Source organism: Myxocyprinus asiaticus, chromosome 8 (assembly GCF_019703515.2).
Source record: "Myxocyprinus asiaticus isolate MX2 ecotype Aquarium Trade chromosome 8, UBuf_Myxa_2, whole genome shotgun sequence".
Lineage (NCBI taxonomy): Eukaryota > Metazoa > Chordata > Actinopteri > Cypriniformes > Catostomidae > Myxocyprinus > Myxocyprinus asiaticus.
This window is the reverse complement of record NC_059351.1, coordinates 50,713,158-50,733,306: the sequence shown is the minus strand read 5'-3', so window position 1 is coordinate 50,733,306 and position 20,149 is coordinate 50,713,158. Positions and strand designations below refer to the sequence as shown.

Genomic DNA, 20,149 nt, shown 5'->3' with positions numbered 1-20,149 from the left:
TGAAATATCACATTGACATAAATATTCAGACCCTTAACTCAGTACTTATTTGAAGCACCTTTGGCAGCGATTACAGCCTCAAGTCTATTTGGGTATGATGCAACAAGCTTTGCACACCTGGATTTGGGGATTTTCTGCCATTCTTCTCTTGGGTTCCTCTCAAGCTCTGTCAGGTTGGATGGACACTGTCGGTGGACAGCCATTTTCAGGTCTCTCCAGAGATGTGCGATGAAGTCCAGGCTCTGGTTGGGCCACTCAAGGACATTCACAGAGTTGTCCTTAAGCCACTCTTGCGTTGTCTTGTCTGTGTGCATCGGGTCATTGTCCTGTTGGAAGGTGAACCTTCAGCCCAGTCTGAGTCCTGAGCGCTCTGGACCAGGTTTTCATTAAGGATATCTCTGTATTTGTCTGTGTTCAGCTTTCCTTCATCCCTGACCAGTCCCCCAGTCCCTGCCGCTGAAAAACACCCCCACAGCATGATGCTGTCACCACCATGCTTCACCGTTGGGATGGTATTGCGCAGGTGATGAGCGGTGCCTGGTTTCCTCCAGACATGACGCTTTGAATTGAGGCCAAAGAGTTCAATCTTCGTTTAATTAGACCAGAGAATCTTGTTTCTCACAGTCTGAGAGTCCTTTAGGTGCTTTTTTGCTAATTCTAAGTGGGCTTTTATGTGTCTTGCACTGAGGAGAGGTTTCCATCTGGCCACTCTGCCATAAAGCCCAGATCGGTGGAGTGTTGCAGTGATGGTTGTCCTTCTGCAAGTTTCTCCCATCTCCACACATGATCTCTGGAGCTCCACCAGAGTGACCATCAGGTTCTTGGTCACCTCTCTTACCAAAGGCCCTTCTCCCCCGATTGCTCAGTTTGGCCGGGCGGCCAGCTCTAGAAAGAGTCCTGGTTGTTCCAAACTTCTTCCATTTAAGAATTATGGAGGCCACTGTGCTCTTGGGAACCTTCAATGCAGCTGAAATTTTTTTGTAACCTTCCCCAGATCTGTGCCTCAACACAATCCTGTCTCTGATCTCTGCAGGCAGTTCCTTTGACCTCATGGCTTGGTTTTTGCTCTGATATGCATACAGGTGTGTGCTTTTCCAAATCATGTCCAATCAATTGAATTGGCCACAGGTGGACTCCAAAATGTTCCAAAGTTTAGAAACATCTCAAAGATGATCCAGAGAAATGGGATGCACCTGAGCTAAATTTCAAGTGTCATAGCAAAGGGTCTGAGTACTTATGTCAGTGTGATATTTCAGTTTTTGCAAAGTTATCAAAAATCTGGTTTTTGCTTTGTCATTAATAATTTAAAGCATTTTAGCATAAGGCTGCAACATAACAAAATGTGAAGAAAAAATAAATATATATATATATATATATATATATAAGTAGCCGTCAAGTATAAATAAATGTTACATATACTGTATGTACTGTATATATAGCTAAGCTAAAAAAATAAATAAAAAACAATTATATGTAGGGCCTGTATTAGCCTGAAAGGTTTTTTTGTCAACACCAGAGGTCAGTACAGCTATAAAAAAAAGAAAAATCACTTAACACAAAACCTTGTTCACAAACATCAGTGCAAAGTGTGTATCAGATGTTGAATACGTCTGTAAATACATTTAGCGCCCTGCAGTAGTTGTAGTGCTGTAATAACTTGTATTTTTACTATTTTCTAAATAGAAAGTAAGTATTGTTACGTGGGATTCATGAGAGGTTTTTTAATACATCAGTGTTTGTAAAAGCAGTTGCATAAGTGTGGTTGAGTTGGCCTGTTTTGAATGCTGTTTTTTGTGCATATTATAGAGCGTATGCTTGAAAATCACTGCTCTGGGGTCAGTTATGTATGTGCATTATTTAATAAGTGGACGCTGCATGGGTTAGATATGCCAGATCTGTGTGGGAAGAGGAAGAGTTCCGCGTGCATATCTGTAACTTATCTAACATTTGATCTCTCTCTCTCTCTCTCTCTCTCTCTCTCTCTCTCTCTCTCTCTCTCTCTCTCTCTCTCTCTCTCTCTCTCTCTCTCTCTCTCTCTCTCTCTCTCTCTCTCATATCCTCTGCCACCTGTTTCGTTCTCACGCTTGCGCTCCGGGCTTAAACACTGTCCTCAGAGACACATTCTTAAAATGATCGATTAATATGTTCCAGAAGACCGATATGCATCATTATATAGTCTGATTAGACGCATATGGAATCTGACTGATTGAAGGACGCTGGTCCGAAGGAAGGGTCTACTAAAAACTTTTTGGACTGTTGGGATAAGGAGAATCATTTTTGTGGACGACACCGTGGACAAACTGGAATAAACACCGGTTTCAATACAAACTGGAGTAAATATCAAGTTTAACACACACTCGAATAAATTAATTAAAACCAACGCAGGAGACGATGTTGGTTTTACAACGGAACGCGTGTAACGCTCGAGACAAGTGTGCGGTTGGATTAAAGTGACATAAGATTTAATGTGTTGCGTTTTAATTATTTTATTTCATTATTATTTAGTTGTATTTAGCTTATTTTATTTTATTTGGTTTATTTTAAAATTTTAAATAATTAAGTAAAACGCTTGCAGACTCGTCATGTGCAAAAATGCATCCTTAACTTCCAAGAAAACCTTAAATATATAGGGTACAACGTACAGATATATTTATGTTGTGAGTGAATATGGCGAATACTCTGGAGAGAGAGATTTTGGAGCGCGAGCTCCGTCCACGCTTGTGTTATTTAACTAAAGGAGATCGCGGATTCGGATTCCATCTGCACGGTGAACGGAGCCGAGGAGCGCAATACATCCGCAAGATCGAGCCGGGCTCCCCCGCTGACCTGGCCGGTCTCAAGTCCGGTGACCGGGTGGTGGAAGTGAACGGAGAGAATGTGGAGGGAGAAACTCATCAGCAGGTAAAAAATAACTGAAGAAGAATCTGTGTGACTACTACTGTGGAGCAATAGACAAGGGCTGTGTCTCAAAATCTAGTGAGCTGCCTACCTGGACAGCATTGTAGGCACGTTTGTAATGGGGGGGGGGGGATCTTTAGGGTGGGCAAGTGTACAGAAAATCTATAAACCCTCCCCTGTACCATGATGTATAAACATGCTGTCTAGGTAGACAGCTGACTAGGTTTTGAAACAAAGCCAAGGTGTTCTATACCACACTGAGGTGACAGTGTTAATGTGTATTTGTTCAAGATTGCATCATTGCGTGTTAATGTTAGGAAAACATTTAAGACTCGCCTCTGAGATACAGTTTGACATCAGATCTATCCCCTCCTCCATTACAAACATTTACCATGGTAACTAGGGCCAGATGTGATCTTTTTGGGGGCATTTTGACCTCTCTTCAGCTCACTCTTGGTCATTTCGCCAACTGACTGGAGAGGCACAAGGAAAATCAAGGGGGGCAATGACCCCCTAGACCTGACTATGATGGTAACCATAGTTTCTGCCAAAATACCATAGTACAGTAAAACCATAATAAATCCCTTTAAAATAGTGCAATAATGGGGGGTGGGGGTGGGGGTGGGGGGGAGGGCACAAGGAAATTCTTGTTGGGGCAATGGACCCCCTAGCCCCACCTTTGACCCGACCACGGTGGGAACCATAGTTTCTGCCAAAATACCACAGTTACTATTTATATACAGGTATATACTTTATATGGTAGTATTTTGACCTTAAGGGTGGGCAGAAGGGTCATCTGACTAGGGGACTCCCCCTTGGTCATTTCGCCATTTAACTGGGGAAGCACAAGAAAAATTCCAAAAAAGTTGAGACAGGGGCAGTTTAGGACTGATAACAATCTGACGAGTTCAAATGAAAAGCTGATGTGAAACAGATGTTAAACAGGTGAGGCAATCGTGTCATAGTGTATATAAGGAGCCTCCAAAAAAAAGCCTATTCCTTCAAGAGCAAGGATGGGTTGAGGCTCGCCAATTTGCCAACAGATGCGTCAGCAAATAATCCAATGTTTTGAGAGCAATGTTCCCCAAAGACAAATTGGAAGGATTTTGGGCATTTCTTCCTCTTCAGTGCACAATAGTAAAAATATTAAAGAAATCCTGTCAAATCTCTGTGCGTAAAGCGCAAGGCCGAAAACCACTTATGAATGTGTGTGTCCAGTCAGGCTTCCTAAGCAACCAATTGGCCCGGTTGCTAGGGTGGGTAGAGTTACGTTGGGTTAACCTCCTCGTGATCGCTATGATGTGGTTCTCGCTCTCGGTGGGACGCGTGGTGAGATGTGCGTGGATGCCACGGAGAGTAGGATGAAGCCTCCACACGCACTAGGTCTCCGCGGTAACACGCTCAACAAGCCATGTGATAAGATGCGCGGATTGAAGGTCTCAGGCGGAGGCAACTGAGATTCGTCCTCCGCCACCCGGATTGAGGCGAGTCACTACGCCACCATGAGGACTTAGAGCGCATTGGGAATTGGGCATTCCATATTGGGGAGAAAATAAAAATAAAATAAATGAATGCGTGTGATCTTCGATCCCTCAGACGTTACTGTCTTAAAAACCATCATGCATCTGTAATGGATATCACGGCATGGGCTCGGGAATACTACAGTAAACCTTTGTCAGTCTTCTTTGACAGACTTCTCTGGGCTCGGTCTCATCTGAGATGGAAAGTACTTGTTTCTTCAGTGCCCAAATGCTTAATAAGTGTTATAAGAAGAAATGGAGATACGTGGTAAACACTCATGGTATATGTTTAAAAATATGGTCATAACATGGTACTTTTTGGTACTTTTCATTTAGTATTACTTTCTGTCTCTCAGGTTGTGGAGAGGATCTTGGCTGTGGATCACCGCACCAGGCTGCTGGTGGTAGACCGTGTCACAGATGAGTTCCTGAAGTTTCACGGTCTCCAGTGTACGGAGGAGAGGGCGATAGAGATGGGCTCTCTCTCTTCTCGCTCCTCCGCGGCGTCCTCTCCGCGCGCCTCCCCACGAGACTGCGCCACACCTCCCTACAGCAGACAGAGCTCAGACGGCATCTCAGTAAATAAGGTAACATCATCATCAACATCATCCATTTCAAAATAGATGGATCACTGGAAACATGGCACTGCATCAGCATCATCATCACCAGCTATCTGAAGCAACCAAGCCCAAGATTACATGTGGATAAATCTAATCCTTATAATGAAGCTCTCTCACTCTCTTTCCCACACACACACACACACACACACACACACACACACACACAAAACCCTGGCTGGCATTCTGCCTTTGACCATGGCACTTCCTCCTGGTTTGTTCCAGAGGTGCTGTGGCTAAAGGTTTCTTCATAAGCTTTTGACAAATGACCTGTCCAGGTTAGGTGAAGTAAGTCTATGTTCAGGTTGCAGATGGCTACAGGATCAGCACACACTTACAATCCGATAAGATACGTAAGCCAGTGCTCGCCACAGTGTAATTATTTGTTTAGTTTATAATTAGGTTATTAAGTCTCTAGTTAAGCAGAGTGCAAGCAGTAGACTCGTATGCTGCCTGCAATGGGACAACCATTGTACAGCGTAAACTAAAAAAGTATTGTTGATCCTCATTGATGTTAAGCTGTTATACTGTATAATCTCATAGTTATATGACCGTAGCACCAGTGTATTTAGCTACTTTTTGTGAGTAACTGTAAGTGTAGTAACTGTTTGAATTAAACTAGCTTGAATTGAAATGTGCTGAATGTAAATCCAAATGTGCAACTGTATTATCTTTTCTTGTGGTTCTCTCAGAGTCCCAGTACCTCAGGAGTGATTAACGTTTCTCCGCTGTACAGAGCTCATGCCCGTCTGGCTACACCTGTGTTCTTGTCTCCCCCCTCACCTTCTGAACTAAAAAATGAGCGAATAACTGAACCCTTCACACAACCCAGCATTGAATCCAGTGCTGAACCCTTGACTAAACTCAGCGTTGAATCCAGTCCTGAACCCAAGATTGAATCAATAACTGAAGGCATCACAAAACTCAGAATTGAATCCAACATTGAACCCAAGACTGAACGAATTACTGAACCCAACACTAAACCCAGCATTGAACTCAGCTTTGAAACCATCACTGACCTCAGTGAATCACAAACCATCACACAGGTACACTCTGATGTGAGTGTAAAATGTTTGTGTATGTGTGTGTGTTGTAATGTGCATGTAAGTAGGAGCATCTTTAAATTTTGTATCTTTATTTATACAGGGTTCCCATGGTCATAGAAAACATGGAAATATTAAGGGATTTTAAAAATAGTGGTTTCTAGTCCTAAAAAGTCATGGAAAATCATGGAAATTAATAAAATCTTAAAAAGTCATTAAAAATAATGGAAATTAATACAATCTTTAAAAATCATAGAAAAGTTTAGAAATTTAAAAAAGTCATTTAAAATTTTGGAAATGAATAAAATCTCAAAGTCATAGAAAAAGTTTTTTTTTTTTTTTTAAGTAAAAAAAAGTCTTTAAACAATCATGAAAAATCCTGGAAATTAATAAAATCTTAAAAGGTAATATAAATGGAAATTAATACAATCTTAAAAACTCATGGAAAATAAAGGTAATTAATACAATCTAAAAAAGTCATGAAAGAATAATGAAAATTTATAAATCTTTAAAAAGTCATGGAACAATAATGGAAATTAATCAGATCTTTAAAATTAATAGAAAAATGGACATTTAAAAATCTTAAAACATCATGAAAACAATGGAAATTAATAAAATCTTAAAAACTCATGGAAAACAATGGAAATTAATACAATCTTAAAAACTCATGGAAAACAATGGAAATTAATACAATCTTAAAAACTCATGGAAAACAATGGAAATTAATACAATCTTAAAAACTCATGGAAAACAATGGAAATTAATACAATCTTAAAAAGTCATGGAAAACTATGGAAATTAATAAAATCTTAAAAAGTCATAAAAATAATGGAAATAAATAAAATCTTAAAAAGTCATGGAAAAATAATTGAAATTAATACAATCTTAAAAACTCATGGAAAACTATGGAAATTAATAAAATCTTAAAAAGTCATAAAAATAATGGAAATAAATAAAATCTTAAAAAGTCATGGGAAAATAATTGAAATTAATACAATCTTAAAAACTCATGGAAAACTATGGAAATTAATAAAATCTTAAAAACTCATGGAAAACTCATAGAAAATTCTGGAGATGAATAAGTTTTCAAAAAGTCATGAAAAAAAGGAAATTAATAAAACCGCAAAACATCATGGAAGAATAATGGAAATGAATAACATTTTTTAATTTTATGGAAAAATAATTTCAAAATGTTTAAAACTCATGGGAAAATCCTGAAGAATTAATAGACTCTTTAAAAGTCATGGAAAAGTCATCGAAATTCATTGGTCAAAAGGTTTGGGAACCCTGTAATTATGTATTGTTATGATAAACTCTTTTCATTGGATTTTTCAAAAAAAAAAACTGATCCTTTGAGATAACAGAGTTCATTAAACTATGAAAAAATACTGTACGATTCAGAACTAAAAAACTTCTGTCCAAAAAGAGCATGCAAAAAGGATTTGTCCACCAGATTTCAGCACAGATGACTCCTTTATCTGTCAATAATGAATCTATATGTGTATCTCTCTATGTCTCTCTTCTTCTCGTTCTGTCTCTCTCTCTCTCTCTCTCTCTCTCTGTCTCTCTCTGTCTCTCGCTCTCTGACCTTAATTCTCATTTACCTGCTTTGTGTTCACTGGTGTCTTATTTCTGGGTATTTTCCCAGTATTCAGGGAGAGTGTTGTTGTGTACATGTGTTTCTAACTGAAAACCCAGTTAGATAAGATTAAACTCTCTCTCACCCTCAGGAGGTAACACACATCTCTGTGTCCTCGTGTGTACATGCAGGTTTTGTGTATTTTCATGTGTGTATGTAAGGCGAGGTTCCTCAGTCCCCCACCCCATGGGACACAAACAGACACCACCCTTGCATTGTCTCAGAACAGGAAGTGACATGGTGTCTCACAGAATGTCCCTTATTCCTTCTGGGCGTGTTGCAGTTCTCGAAGGAAATGAGCACAAAGTCACGCACACACTCACACGTCCTCGTAAACGACCAAGAATCCTGCACGATTTTCTTGAGATGGTTGTTGCTGAAGACCTTTAAAGGTGAAGCATGTGATTTCTAGGCCTCTTGCAGCACCAAGTGGAAATGCAGAAACATTTTCAAACAGTTTTTTTCATTGGTTGGACAAACAGATAGTCCCGCCCCAAACTTACACCACTGGCTTAGTTATGTTTTGGTAGTGCCATGGAGTCACGGAACTCAACTTACCAAAGGATTACTCATAGTTAATTATACTACACACTACATACATATTAAGCAGCAATACGAGAAAATATTCTAAGCAGGGACTAAAAACAATATGTTTTTCATTTCAGTTTGTTCCAAGCAGACACAGTATATTTTTTCATTGTTCCTGCGTTCCGCTGCCTCCTTCCCAAATGGACTGGCAGGTCTTTGGCACCTGGTCTGAAAAAACAAGCTCAAAATAAGGGACTTGCATGGGCACATTTGGACTAAATGTCACCTTTTGTAGGCCAAATTATTTATAATTTTTTTTTTAACATTGGTTTCTAAACTAGCGGTTTCCTTTAGAATCAAAGTGCATGCTTATGTTCTACTAAAAACAGAGAAGCCTAATTTTTTCAAGCAACAGGATGTTGTGTTATTCAGAAAATTTACTGCGATAAACCCTTTGCTTTTTGGCTTCATTAAAATATTATCAGAACAAAATTAACTGGTTAATAAATGGTTACCAGCATTTAAAAATAATGTTTTCTCTCCGGAACAATTGAAAGGGGCTTTGTTCCCGTTTTCCGGTAATGCTCTGAAAAAATGCTCTGAAAAAAATTCTGTCCGTTTTTGGTTTACGTCCCTTGAACCATTTTTAGTCCCTTATTTTAACATTGAAAAAATTACCAACTTTACCTTTAACATCCACAGTCTGCTGCTTATAATACAGCATATGATTATCTATTAGAACATTAGTCTCTTTGTTAGACCAGAAACTTTACGCAAGTACGCAAGCGCAACGTCACGTTGTACATTCGTAACAAGCATTCTTGTGTTACTGCCAGGGGCGCTTTAAGGTACATCTGGGCCCATGGGCTCGCTGGTCCACAGAGGCCCCCTTACTGTTGGGGGGGGGGTACTGCTGTGCATTGAACAAGGACTACACGGACGCCTTTAACGGTTGTGCACTGTCACCATATCAACAACCGCGTCTCCCACTGAAAGCGTTTCAACGCACTCCTCCCGTGAACATGGATAGGGGAAAATGGGCCCCATGGCTGTGAGCTGGGCCTCATGGGAGTTGTAGGCCTCTGGGCTTCAGCCCGTATAAGCCCATGTATTAAGGCGCCCCTGGTTACTGCAATGGTACAAAAGGGGGCAGTAGAGTTACCTTCAAATGTTGCGAGTGACTTGATACAGTCATGGGAAAAAGAAAGTACACCCTCCTTGAATCCTATAGTTTTACGTATCAGGACATAATAAAAATCATCTGGTCCTTAGCAGGTCTTAAAATTAGGTAAATACAACCTCAGATGAACAACAACACGTGACATATTACACCGTGTCATGATTTATTTAACAAAAATAAAGCCAAAATGGAGAATCCATGTGTGAAAAACTAAGTACACCCCTTACTGCTTCCATAGGAATTAAGAGGCTAAGTAGTAGCCAGGTGCTGCTAATCAAATGCCCTTGATTAATTGATCATCAGCAAGTGTGACCACCTCTATAAAAGCTGAAGTTTTAGCAGTCTGCTGGTCTGGAGCATTCAGGTGTGTGTTAACACAATGCCAATGAGGAAAGACATCAGCAATGATCTTAAAGAATCAATTGTTGCTGCCCATCAATCTGGGAAGGGTTATAAGTCCATTTCCAAACAATTTAAAGTCCATCATTATACAGTGAGAAAGACTATTCACAAGTGGGAAACATTCAAGACAGTTGCCAATCTTCCCAGGAGTGGACGTCCCAGCAAATTCACCCAAAGGTCAGACCGTGCAATGCTCAGAGAAACAGCAAAAAACCCAAGAGTTACATCTCAGACTCTACAGGCCTCAGTTAGCATGTTAAATATTTAAGTTCATGACAGTACAATTAGAAAAAGACTGAACAAGTATGGTTTGTTTGGAAGGGTTGTCAGGAGAAAGCCTCTTCTCTCTAAAAAGAAAATGGCAGCACGGCTTAGGTTTGCAAAGTTGTATCTGAACAAACTACAAGACTTCTAAAACAATGTCCTTTGGACAAACGACACCAAAGTGGAGATGTTTGGCCATAATGCACAGCGCCACGTTTGGTGAAAACCAAACACAGCATATCAGCACAAACACCTCATACTGTCACCTCATACTGTCAAGCACATTGGTGGAGGGGTGATGATTTGGGCTTGTTTTGCAGCCACAGGACCTGTGTGCCTTGCAGTCATTGAGTCGACCATGAACTCTTCTGTATACCAAAGTATTCTAGAGTCAAATGTGAGGCCATCAGTCTGACAGCAAAAGCTTGGCCGAAATTGGGTCATGCGACAGGACAACGATCCCAAACACACCAGCAAATCTACAACAGAATGGCTGAAAAAGAAAAGAATCAAGGTGTTGCAATGTCCCAGTCAAAGTCCAGACCTCAACCCGATTGAAATGCTGTGGCAGGACCTTAAGAGAGCTGTGCATATACAAATGCCCGCAAACCTCAATGAACTGAAGCAACGTTGTAAAGAAGAGTGGGCCAAAATTCCTCCACAACGATGTGAGAGACTGATAAAGTCATACAGAAAACGACTACTTGAAGTCATTGCTGCTAAAGGTGTTTCTACAAGCTATTGAATCATAAGGTGTACTTAGTTTTTCACACATGGCTTCTCCATTTTGGCTTTATTTTTGTTACATAAATCATGACACGGTGTAATATGTCATGTGTTGATGTTCATCTGAGGTTGTATTTAGGTTTTTAGACTGTATGGTACCAAGTTAAATTATAATGAGACTCTCACGAAACCACCTGTATGGGGGTTTTCAGGGAACCAAATCAATCAATGTTCTCCTTTTGTTAACAGTACGGAGCATTGCACTTTCATCTCAAATAAATCGCTGTTCTCGCATTCTTTCTCCAGGAGGAAACATCATCGGAGGGGGACGTGGTAACGAAGGACCTGCGTCCGCGCTTGTGTCACATGATCATTGGTGAGCAGGGCTACGGCTTCAACCTGAACTGCAACAAATCTCGCGCGGGCCAGTTCATCCGCTCCGTGGACCCCAACTCGCCGGCGGAGCATGCAGGATTGAGGCCGAGGGACCGGCTCATCGAGGTGAAGGCGGGATTAGCCGAGGCTTGTTTAGCCCAGATTAGCACTGCATTAGATTAGATCAGATTACATTTCACTACTTTTGGAGATGTTATGCAAAAGCCGAAGGAAGAGAAACTCTTGGAAGGTTGTCTGTTTATTTTAGTGCTTTGTCTGCTTTGTGAGGAGCGGCTCCCGTTTTAGAGCAGGGAGTTGGTTTGTTTTCATTACTTTGTGTTTGTGTGGGAGAGCATTGGAGTAATCATCGCAGAGAGTAAATCCATCTTGAGACAGGATTTAATTTGCAGGAGTTTTCTTTAATTATAACAGACAGATCCGTAATTATGACTGACAAATAAAGAGGATAATTCAGAGTCGATGGTGTTTACATATGCATTTAATCTGTGTATGTAAATACTAGATTTTTGCGGTGTCTTAAGGAAAAGTGAGTGGTGCTTGTGGTTGTCAGGGTGTTGCTGTTTGGTTGCTAAGGTATTCTAATAAGGCATGAGTCTAAATAATTATTTTTGTTAATCAACATTATGCCACAAATCCTGTCGATTGAGCTTAACTTGTATTGAACCCGGAACATTCCTATGGCTACAGTAACCTACATGCCCAAAACTTCATTATCATACAGAGAAACAGCTAGAGAGACAGATGGAAGTCTGTGAGTTATGTAAGGTTTCCTCAAAGAGAGGAAAAGGAAGTGTTGCAGAAAGTGAAAGTAAGGTGGCACCACACACCACCTGCTGGTCAAATGTTGTACAACAATTAGGGATTTTACCTGAAAATAGGCTCCTTTGAGATGAGCAAGTTCTAAGCAGAACTGATCACCTGTGATCAGCGGCAGGTGCGTGCCGGTTAGAAATCTGTCCAAAAAGTCTTGTAAGAGCGAGGCACGCACAGTTGGATTTTTCCAGCTGCGTAAACCGCAAGCATGATGGGAAACGACTTGCTGACGACACAGCTTAATGCTCAACCGTGATGTTTCATTCTCCTTTAAAGAATGTTGGATTTTTTTTTATCTCTAATATCATGTTTTTTTGTGTATAAATTATATGTGAATATTCCCAACACTCTGACAGTTCAATCTCTGTATGGGATATATGATTATCTTATTTCTGAAATATCTAAAATGCATGTCTTTATTAAACTAAAAATAGATGGAAAGACATGTATCAAACATTTTAGAAGAGAGTGAAACATCACATCACAGTTGTTTGTTTATTTTTTTATTTTATATGTTCAATGCCATACGAACAAGAGATATTTATACATAGTCACCATAATAATATAAGTTACATTGCCAGACACAATATTTTACATACATTTTAGTTCTTTTAAAACTTTACATGTTTACATGGCCTGGGTATCTCAGCAAGTATTGACTCTGACTACCACCCCTGGAATCATGAGTTGGAATCCAGGGCGTGCTGAGTGACTCCAGCCAGGTCTCCTAAGCAACCAAATTGGCCCGGTTGCTAGGGAGGGTAGAGTCACATGGGGTAACCTCCTCGTGGTCGCGATTAGTGGTTCTTGCTCTCAATGGGGCGTGTGGTAAGTCATGCGTAGATCGTGGAGAGTAGCATGAGCCTCCACATGCTGTGAGTCTCCGCGGTGTCATGCACAACGAGCCATGTGATAAGATGCGCGGATTGACGGTCTCAGAAGTGGAGGCAACTGAGACTTGTCCTCCGCAACCCGGATTGAGGTGAGTAACCGTAGTAACTAAGTAGTGGGAATTGGGCATTCCAAATTGGGAGGAAAAGGGGATAAAAAAAAACTTTACATGTTTTCAGTGCTTTTTTTGTTATTTGTTTCTCCAATGAGCATTAAGCTGAGGGTAATTTTAGCCCAAAAAACATGCTCAAATGCACACGTCGAAAACCCACCGGAAATAGTACACCATCCTGGCATCATTAACATAATATTTTGGCCAATAAAATGGAATTGCCATGATTTTTCCTTCAAATCTATTTCAATCTTAACCCAAACTGACTCTCGCAACCATTGATTTTCACAAGCGTTCTGAAATTATGGCAATGCAAATCAATGTTGATGCGAAACAGGAAGAGAGGCCGTTTCTTCGTAACACTTTGGTTTATCAAAACGAAACTTGGTATGCTTCATAAGGAGCATAATGCTACATGCCAAGTTTGCTGACAGCGCCACCTATAGGTTAAAAAATGGCTATTTTTGCCTGTAAATTTTGAACCGTCTGTCCTAAAATGATGAGCCTCACAAAGAGCACTTTCAATTAAATGTTAAGAGCATAGCATAACTTGAAAAAAACTATATTTACTATAGCCTACAGCAATATTTCCATGACCGTGGGAACCCTGAAGATAACAATTATGATTACTATGATATCAACACGGTAAACATCTTTCATATCCAGGTGAATGACAAAAGTATCGAGGGTCTGCGTCATGCTGAGGTGGTGGCGTTGATTAGAGCGGGTGGCAGAGAGACCCGTCTGTTGGTCGTTGACCCGGAGACAGATGACCTGTTTAACAGACTGGGCATCACACCTACAGCAACTCATCTTAAAGGTACGTACATGTTTCTACAATAATACAGTGAGGGTTTGCTGAAAATTTCCCTAGTGCAGGTGTGACTTCTGGGAAAAGCAACACTTCAAAACTACCAACAGAAACAAGCCACGGTTGAATGACATTTAAATGCTGCATATTTATTTAACCTCACATGACTAGTAGTCTGTTAATTATCATGTCAGTATATGCAAAACATGACCGATAGTCTATACAAACATTAGCACATTTCAGTGCAAATAAAGGAATTCACATATTAACTGCAATAACAAGATAAATATATTATTTTTAATCCGTGACATCAAATTAACGTTCAGTTTTGTTTTTTTTCTTGTCAAACAGAGGACTGTGTGGATGGACCAATCATTGAGACCCCAGAGACAAAGTGTCCAATCACAGACAGCCCTGTATCTGCTTCACCAGTCACAGATGTCCCCAGGATCTCTCCACCAATCATAAACATCACACTGACAGATCCACCAATCACAAACGGCTCTCCACGGCACAAGAGTTACGGAAGCTCCTCCTCTTATTCCACTTTATCAGAGACGAGTGCCGAGCTCAGCAGTTCTGACACCAGCAAGGTGTGTATGTTTATGTACAGTATACTGTATATACTGTATATGTTCTAAAGTCTTGGTATACTTAGTTTTTCCACGTGCCGTTCCATCTCGTGCACAATCGAGCACTAAGCCTTTTCATAGTACACTCTTTTGAATGCTAGGCCGTAGGGACGTGGACTGTCGGGAACTTTCCGCATGTCTAGAAAAACTAGGCTGCACGTGGATAGTCCGCATGAATTTCATGAATTTTGTGTCACGTGCTCCGTGTGCGAGACGCAGCGACATGCGGAAAACCGAAGTGTACTTCGGGATTTAGGCATACCGCGAAGCAGATTTTAGCCATGGTTAAATCACGGTAACACATGGTCTTGAGAGCCTTACTACTTTTATAAAACGACAACAGCAATGATACAAAACTCCATTTATCCATCTTCTAAAGCCGTTCGCGGGTAGTGCTGGAGCCTATCCCAGCTGTCTTGGGCCGCCCTACAAGACTCCAGTGTTCAAGTAGCAGTAGCCTGTTTTCAGTTGCCAAACAATGTATAAACTTGCCGTATTAATATAATATTAAATCGATGTGCGGTGTGCTTTTAATTCAGTTTACAACAGCTTCTAATGCGGCTCATCCAATCAGAGTTAAAAGTAGCCCAAATTACACGTTTCTTGGATAAAACAAGTTCAAGGGCCACCTGGTTTAGTATCTTAAAATCTTTAGAGAAACCTTAACGGATGTCTAATCTAACCCCAACCTAACCCAACCTAACCCTAACCTAACCCTAACCCAACCTAACACTAACCCTAACCCAACCTAACCCTAACCCAACCTAACCCTAACCCTAACCCAACCTAATCCCAACCTAACCCTAACCTAACCCCAACCTAACCCTAACCCAACCTAATCCCAACCTAACCCTAACCCAAACCTAACCCTAACCTAACCCTAAACCCTAACCCAACCTAACCCTAACCCAACCTAATCCCAACCTAACCCTAACCCTAACCCACCCTAATCCTAACCCAACCTCATCCAACCTAACCCTAACCTAACCCTAACCCAACCTAACCCCAACCTAATCCTAACCTAACCATAACCCAGCCTAACCCAACCTAACCCAACCTAACCCTAACCCTAACCCAACCTAATCCCAACCTAACCCTAACCTAACCCCAACCTAACCCTAACCTAACCTAACCCTAACCTAACCTAACCCTAAACCCAACCTAACCTAACCCAACCTAACCCTAACCCAACCTAATCCCAACCTAACCCTAACCCTAACCTAATCCCAACCTAACCCTAACCCTAACCTAACCCTAAACCCTAACCCTAACCTAACACTAACCTAACTTGTAATTAGTAAATGTAATCTGCATTATATATAAAAATTAATTTGTTGATTAATTAATTTGTTTGATTAAAATGTTTTATTGAATTAATTACAAGGTGTGCTGTTAAATTAATTGAATTAATCGCAATTAATCTTACATTAATATTTAATACAGTAAGGCCCCCAAATAAAGGTAATTTAGAATATAATAACTGAAATCATTATAAATATAAAATATGAGAAATATTATAATTCATTTTTTATTTTCATTTCATTGAACATAATGCAATTATTGTTAATTATTTTTAATTGCTGGTCCGTGTACTCGTGCGTCGGATGCTTTTGGAGCGTCTCACTTTGATTGCATTGTGTCTCACTAGTTTTCAGCGCCTTTAGTCATAAACGCTGTATTTTTAGGATGAAATGTCAAGTTAAAAACTTTGAAAAACACGTCTCGAGATCCCGGCATTCTGCTGTGCTCCATCCAGCTGTCTTTGAGTGCAAAAGCACGTTGGTTTGACAAGGCGTGTTGACTGTACAGCTGGTGTGTTGACTGCCCCCTACTGCATTAAGATGGTACATCAAGGCTTGATGAACCACTTTAATGTAGTAGGTGGCAGTCAGCGCAAACTCCAATAGTAGGAACATTCTTTATTATAGAATTTACAGACAGAAAAATGTTATGCATAATTTTTTAGAAATAATTAATCACATTAAATAATGTGTTAAATCGACAGCCCTAATACAAATATTTCCTGTGTTTTCAAAGGTCACTGATTCAGACCATCATTCCCATAATGAGGTCCGTAACTCTAACCGAGATGGGAAATCTGAGCAGCGGCCGTCAGACCCGTTCTGGGAGAGCGGTCTGCACCTGAGCCTGACTGCAGCTGAGGCCAAACAAAAAGCCCGTGCCAAACGGCCCAACAAGAGAGCGCCCCCTATGGACTGGAGCAAGAAACAGGAGATCTTCAGCAACTTCTGAGGATCGTATACATCTCGATTCTATTCAGATGCCACCTATGCAGAAACTGAAGCAAAGAAATAAAGCTTAGCCCAAATTAGATCAAGCTCCTGATAGATTATTATGGCTTAAAGACATTTTGAGAGACATTAAGTTCAGTGAGAGGAACTAAAATTGGACATCTACTGCCTCAAGAACTTATTTTAAGAACTTGTGGACAGCAGTGTGTTCGAGTGGACATGTACCATGTTCTACAGAGAAAAGGATGAAAGATTTGGCATTTCACTGTTTTAAGAGCAGGCGTAGATTCAGACTGAATGAACAAAAATGAAAGTAATGTTCTTACGTGAATGCAAAAGAGCTGTTTTTAATGGACTTCAGGTTATGGGTTCAACTGAGCACATTGGTGAAATCTGACATTTCATTGCGAGAATATGTTTCACGATCAGGAATTCTGTTACTTATGTTTTTTCGCACAAATCACCCTGATGATATTTAATAGTGCGACAGTGGTGACATTTTTGCAAAATGATATTACATGGTCGATTAGACATATCACGTCAGTTCACGCTCCTCTAAACGCATCACCCAGCGGCGTGACCCGTATCTGAATGTTCACAAACAGTATGTCGTTGCTCAGCTGTTTCGAACTTCTTTTTGGCTCTGAGCGAAGAACGAGGAAGCATTTCACAGTGAGTGTGCCGGGCCTTTAGAGAGTAAACAGACTTACAAGTCAGTAATACAACAACATAAGCAATTCCTCTTAAAGAGACAGTAACATGAGATGTTCCGCAATATGTAGTTCCAAAAGTTCTCAGAAAAGAGGTGAAAGTGAGACAATTGAATGTGTATTCAGAATGGATAGAAAGTTGTTTTTTGGAGTAAGTGGATTAATAGTTATTGATCAAGTGCTCATGGAACAGTGAAAGTTCAGGTGATTTTGTGCCCCATTATGTTGGCACCATGACTGCAATCTTCTGGAGGGAATAAGAGACAAAGTTACAACCAGACACAATGAGGAAGGGATGGAAAGTGAGAGAGAAAGACCGAGAGGGGAACACAAAGTGTAATTAAAAGACTAAGGAAGAAAGATATACTGAGCAAATCAAAAAAGAAAGTGATACAGCAATGGACAAAAATACACTTGCAAGAGAAAAGAAAAAAGAATGAAAATAATATGGAAACTTTAGAAGATCTGAAGGTTTCTAGTTTATTCCTGAAGTTTAAGCTATTTAATGGCTTTTATTGATTTTATTAAAACATCAGTCTGTACTATTATTACATTTAACACTTGTAGATATGTGTTCATTCTCATGCAGTTCAGCCTACAGTATTTCATCTCTGTTTTACTTGTGATGTTGTCATACCTTGCACAAATGCTAGTTTAACATCTCTAATAATCACATATTATAACATACAGTGTATTTACAGACAAGACAATCCAATACAGTAAAAAAAAACAGTCTTTATGTCTTTATCATCTCATTCTAGATTAATATTAGCCAGACTGTTATATAATCTCAGTATATAATCTGGTGGATGTCAATACCAAAAGTGAAACAGCTGTCTTTAACAGATGACTACATGTACAGAAAATTAAGTGACATGTATATACAGTATGATATATATTCAGAAAACTTACAACAATGTAAAGGTAATTACAGAAAAAGCAGTTTTACTACTATCTATTATATTTAAATCAGTTTTGTTTCTTATTGTACAAATGCTCACTTTTCCTCACACACTAATAAACAGAGTATTTTAGATTTTTAACCACCTGTTTCACTGATATTTTAATGAAGCCTAATAAAGAATTTTTAATAAATGAGAATTAAGGGTATAGTCGCATTTTCTAAGGGTCTAGCTCTCTCTCTACACACACACACACACACACACATAAAACATCTTGTGTATTAATTTCAATCCCAAAATAAAAGACAAACAGACAAAATTACATTTTGCACTGAGAACATGAAGCCCTGGCTTTTAAGATTTATTTTGCATTGTGACTACTTTGACAAAGAATTTTATTGCAATTCCCGTTATATTCTTAACGGCTGTCTTTAGACTCTCATTACTGTAGAACAGATCCTTTCTTAACACAATGATATTTATTTTAACTAAAGAAGTTAACTAAAGTGCTCAAAAGTTTGTATACCCTTGGAGAATTGGTAATATATGTACCATTTTTAAAGAAAACATGAGTGAGCAGGCAAAACACATTTCTTTTATTTCTTATGGGATTCATATTCAACTGTTGGTTATAACAGAATGGCACAATCATAAAACAAAACATGGCAACAAAGAAAAAAATGAAATGACCCCTGTTCAAAAGTCTTCATACCCTTAGTTCTTAATACTGTGTATTGCCCCGTTTAGCATCAATGACAGCGTGCAGTCTTTTGTAATAGTTGTCTATGAGGCCCCAAATTCTTGCAGGTGGTATAGCTGCCCATTCATCTTGGCAAAATGCCTCCAGGTCATGCAAAGTCTTTGGTCGTCTTGCATGAACCGCACGTTTGAGATCTCCCCAGAGTGGCTCGATGATATTAAGGTCAGGAGACTGTGATGGCCACTCCAGAACCTTCACCTTTTTCTGCTGTAACCACTGGAGGGTCAACTTGGCCTTGTGCTTAGGGTCACTGTCGTGCTGGAAAGTCCAAGAGCGTCCCATGCGCAGCTTTCATGCAGAAGAATGCAAATTGTCTGTCAGTATTTTCTGATAACATGCTGCATTCATCTTGCCATCAATTTTCACAAGATTCCCCGTGCCTTTAGAGCTCACACACCCCCAAAACATCAGTGAGCCACCACCATGCTTCGCAGTGGGGATGGTATTCTTTTCACTATAGGCCTCGTTGACCCCTCTCCAAACATAGCGCTTATGTTTGTGACCATAAAGCTCTATTTTGGTCTCGTCACTCCAAATTACAGTGTGCCAGAAGCTGTGAGGCGTGTCAAGGTGTTGTCGGGCATATTGTAACCGGGCTTTTTTGTGGCATTGGCGCAGTAAAGGCTTCTTTCTGGCAACTCGACCATGCAGCTAATTTTAGTTCAAGTATTGTCGTATTGTGCTCCTTGAAACAACCACACCATCTTTTTCCAGTGCAGCCTGTATTTCTCCTGAGGTTACCTGTGGGTTTTTCTTTGTATCCCGAACAATTCTTCTGGCAGTTGTGGCTGAAATCTTTCTTGGTTTACCTGACCTTGGCTTGGTATCAAGAGATGCCCGAATTTTCCACTTCTTAATAAGTGATTGAACAGTACTGACTGGCATTTTCAAGGCTTTGGATATCTTTTTATATCCTTTTCCATCTTTATAAATTTCCATTATCTTGTTACGCAGGTCTTTTAACAGTTTTTTTCTGCTCCCCATGGCTCAGTATCTAGCCTGCTCAGTGCATCCACGGGAGAGCTAACAAACTAATTTACTATTTACACACAG

General features: G+C 40.0%; 1 protein-coding gene across 2 annotated transcripts; it reads left to right on the top strand.

Moving 5' to 3' along the window:
- Positions 1 to 1,582: 1,582 nt before the first annotated feature.
- On the top strand, positions 1,583 to 18,477 carry LOC127445586 (Na(+)/H(+) exchange regulatory cofactor NHE-RF2). Of its 2 annotated transcripts, none has more exons than XM_051705739.1 (7): positions 1,583 to 2,901; positions 4,775 to 5,005; positions 5,728 to 6,093; positions 11,124 to 11,318; positions 13,696 to 13,849; positions 14,192 to 14,433; positions 16,510 to 18,477. In XM_051705739.1, the coding sequence occupies exons 1-7, from the start codon at positions 2,668 to 2,670 to the stop codon at positions 16,723 to 16,725; spliced, it is 1,638 nt and encodes a 545-aa protein (XP_051561699.1). In that variant the 5' UTR covers positions 1,583 to 2,667; the 3' UTR covers positions 16,726 to 18,477. The 2 variants fall into 2 exon arrangements, with proteins under 2 accessions (XP_051561699.1, XP_051561700.1); XM_051705740.1 differs by having other exon boundaries at positions 1,585 to 2,901; positions 5,728 to 6,081.
- Positions 18,478 to 20,149: the final 1,672 nt, after the last annotated feature.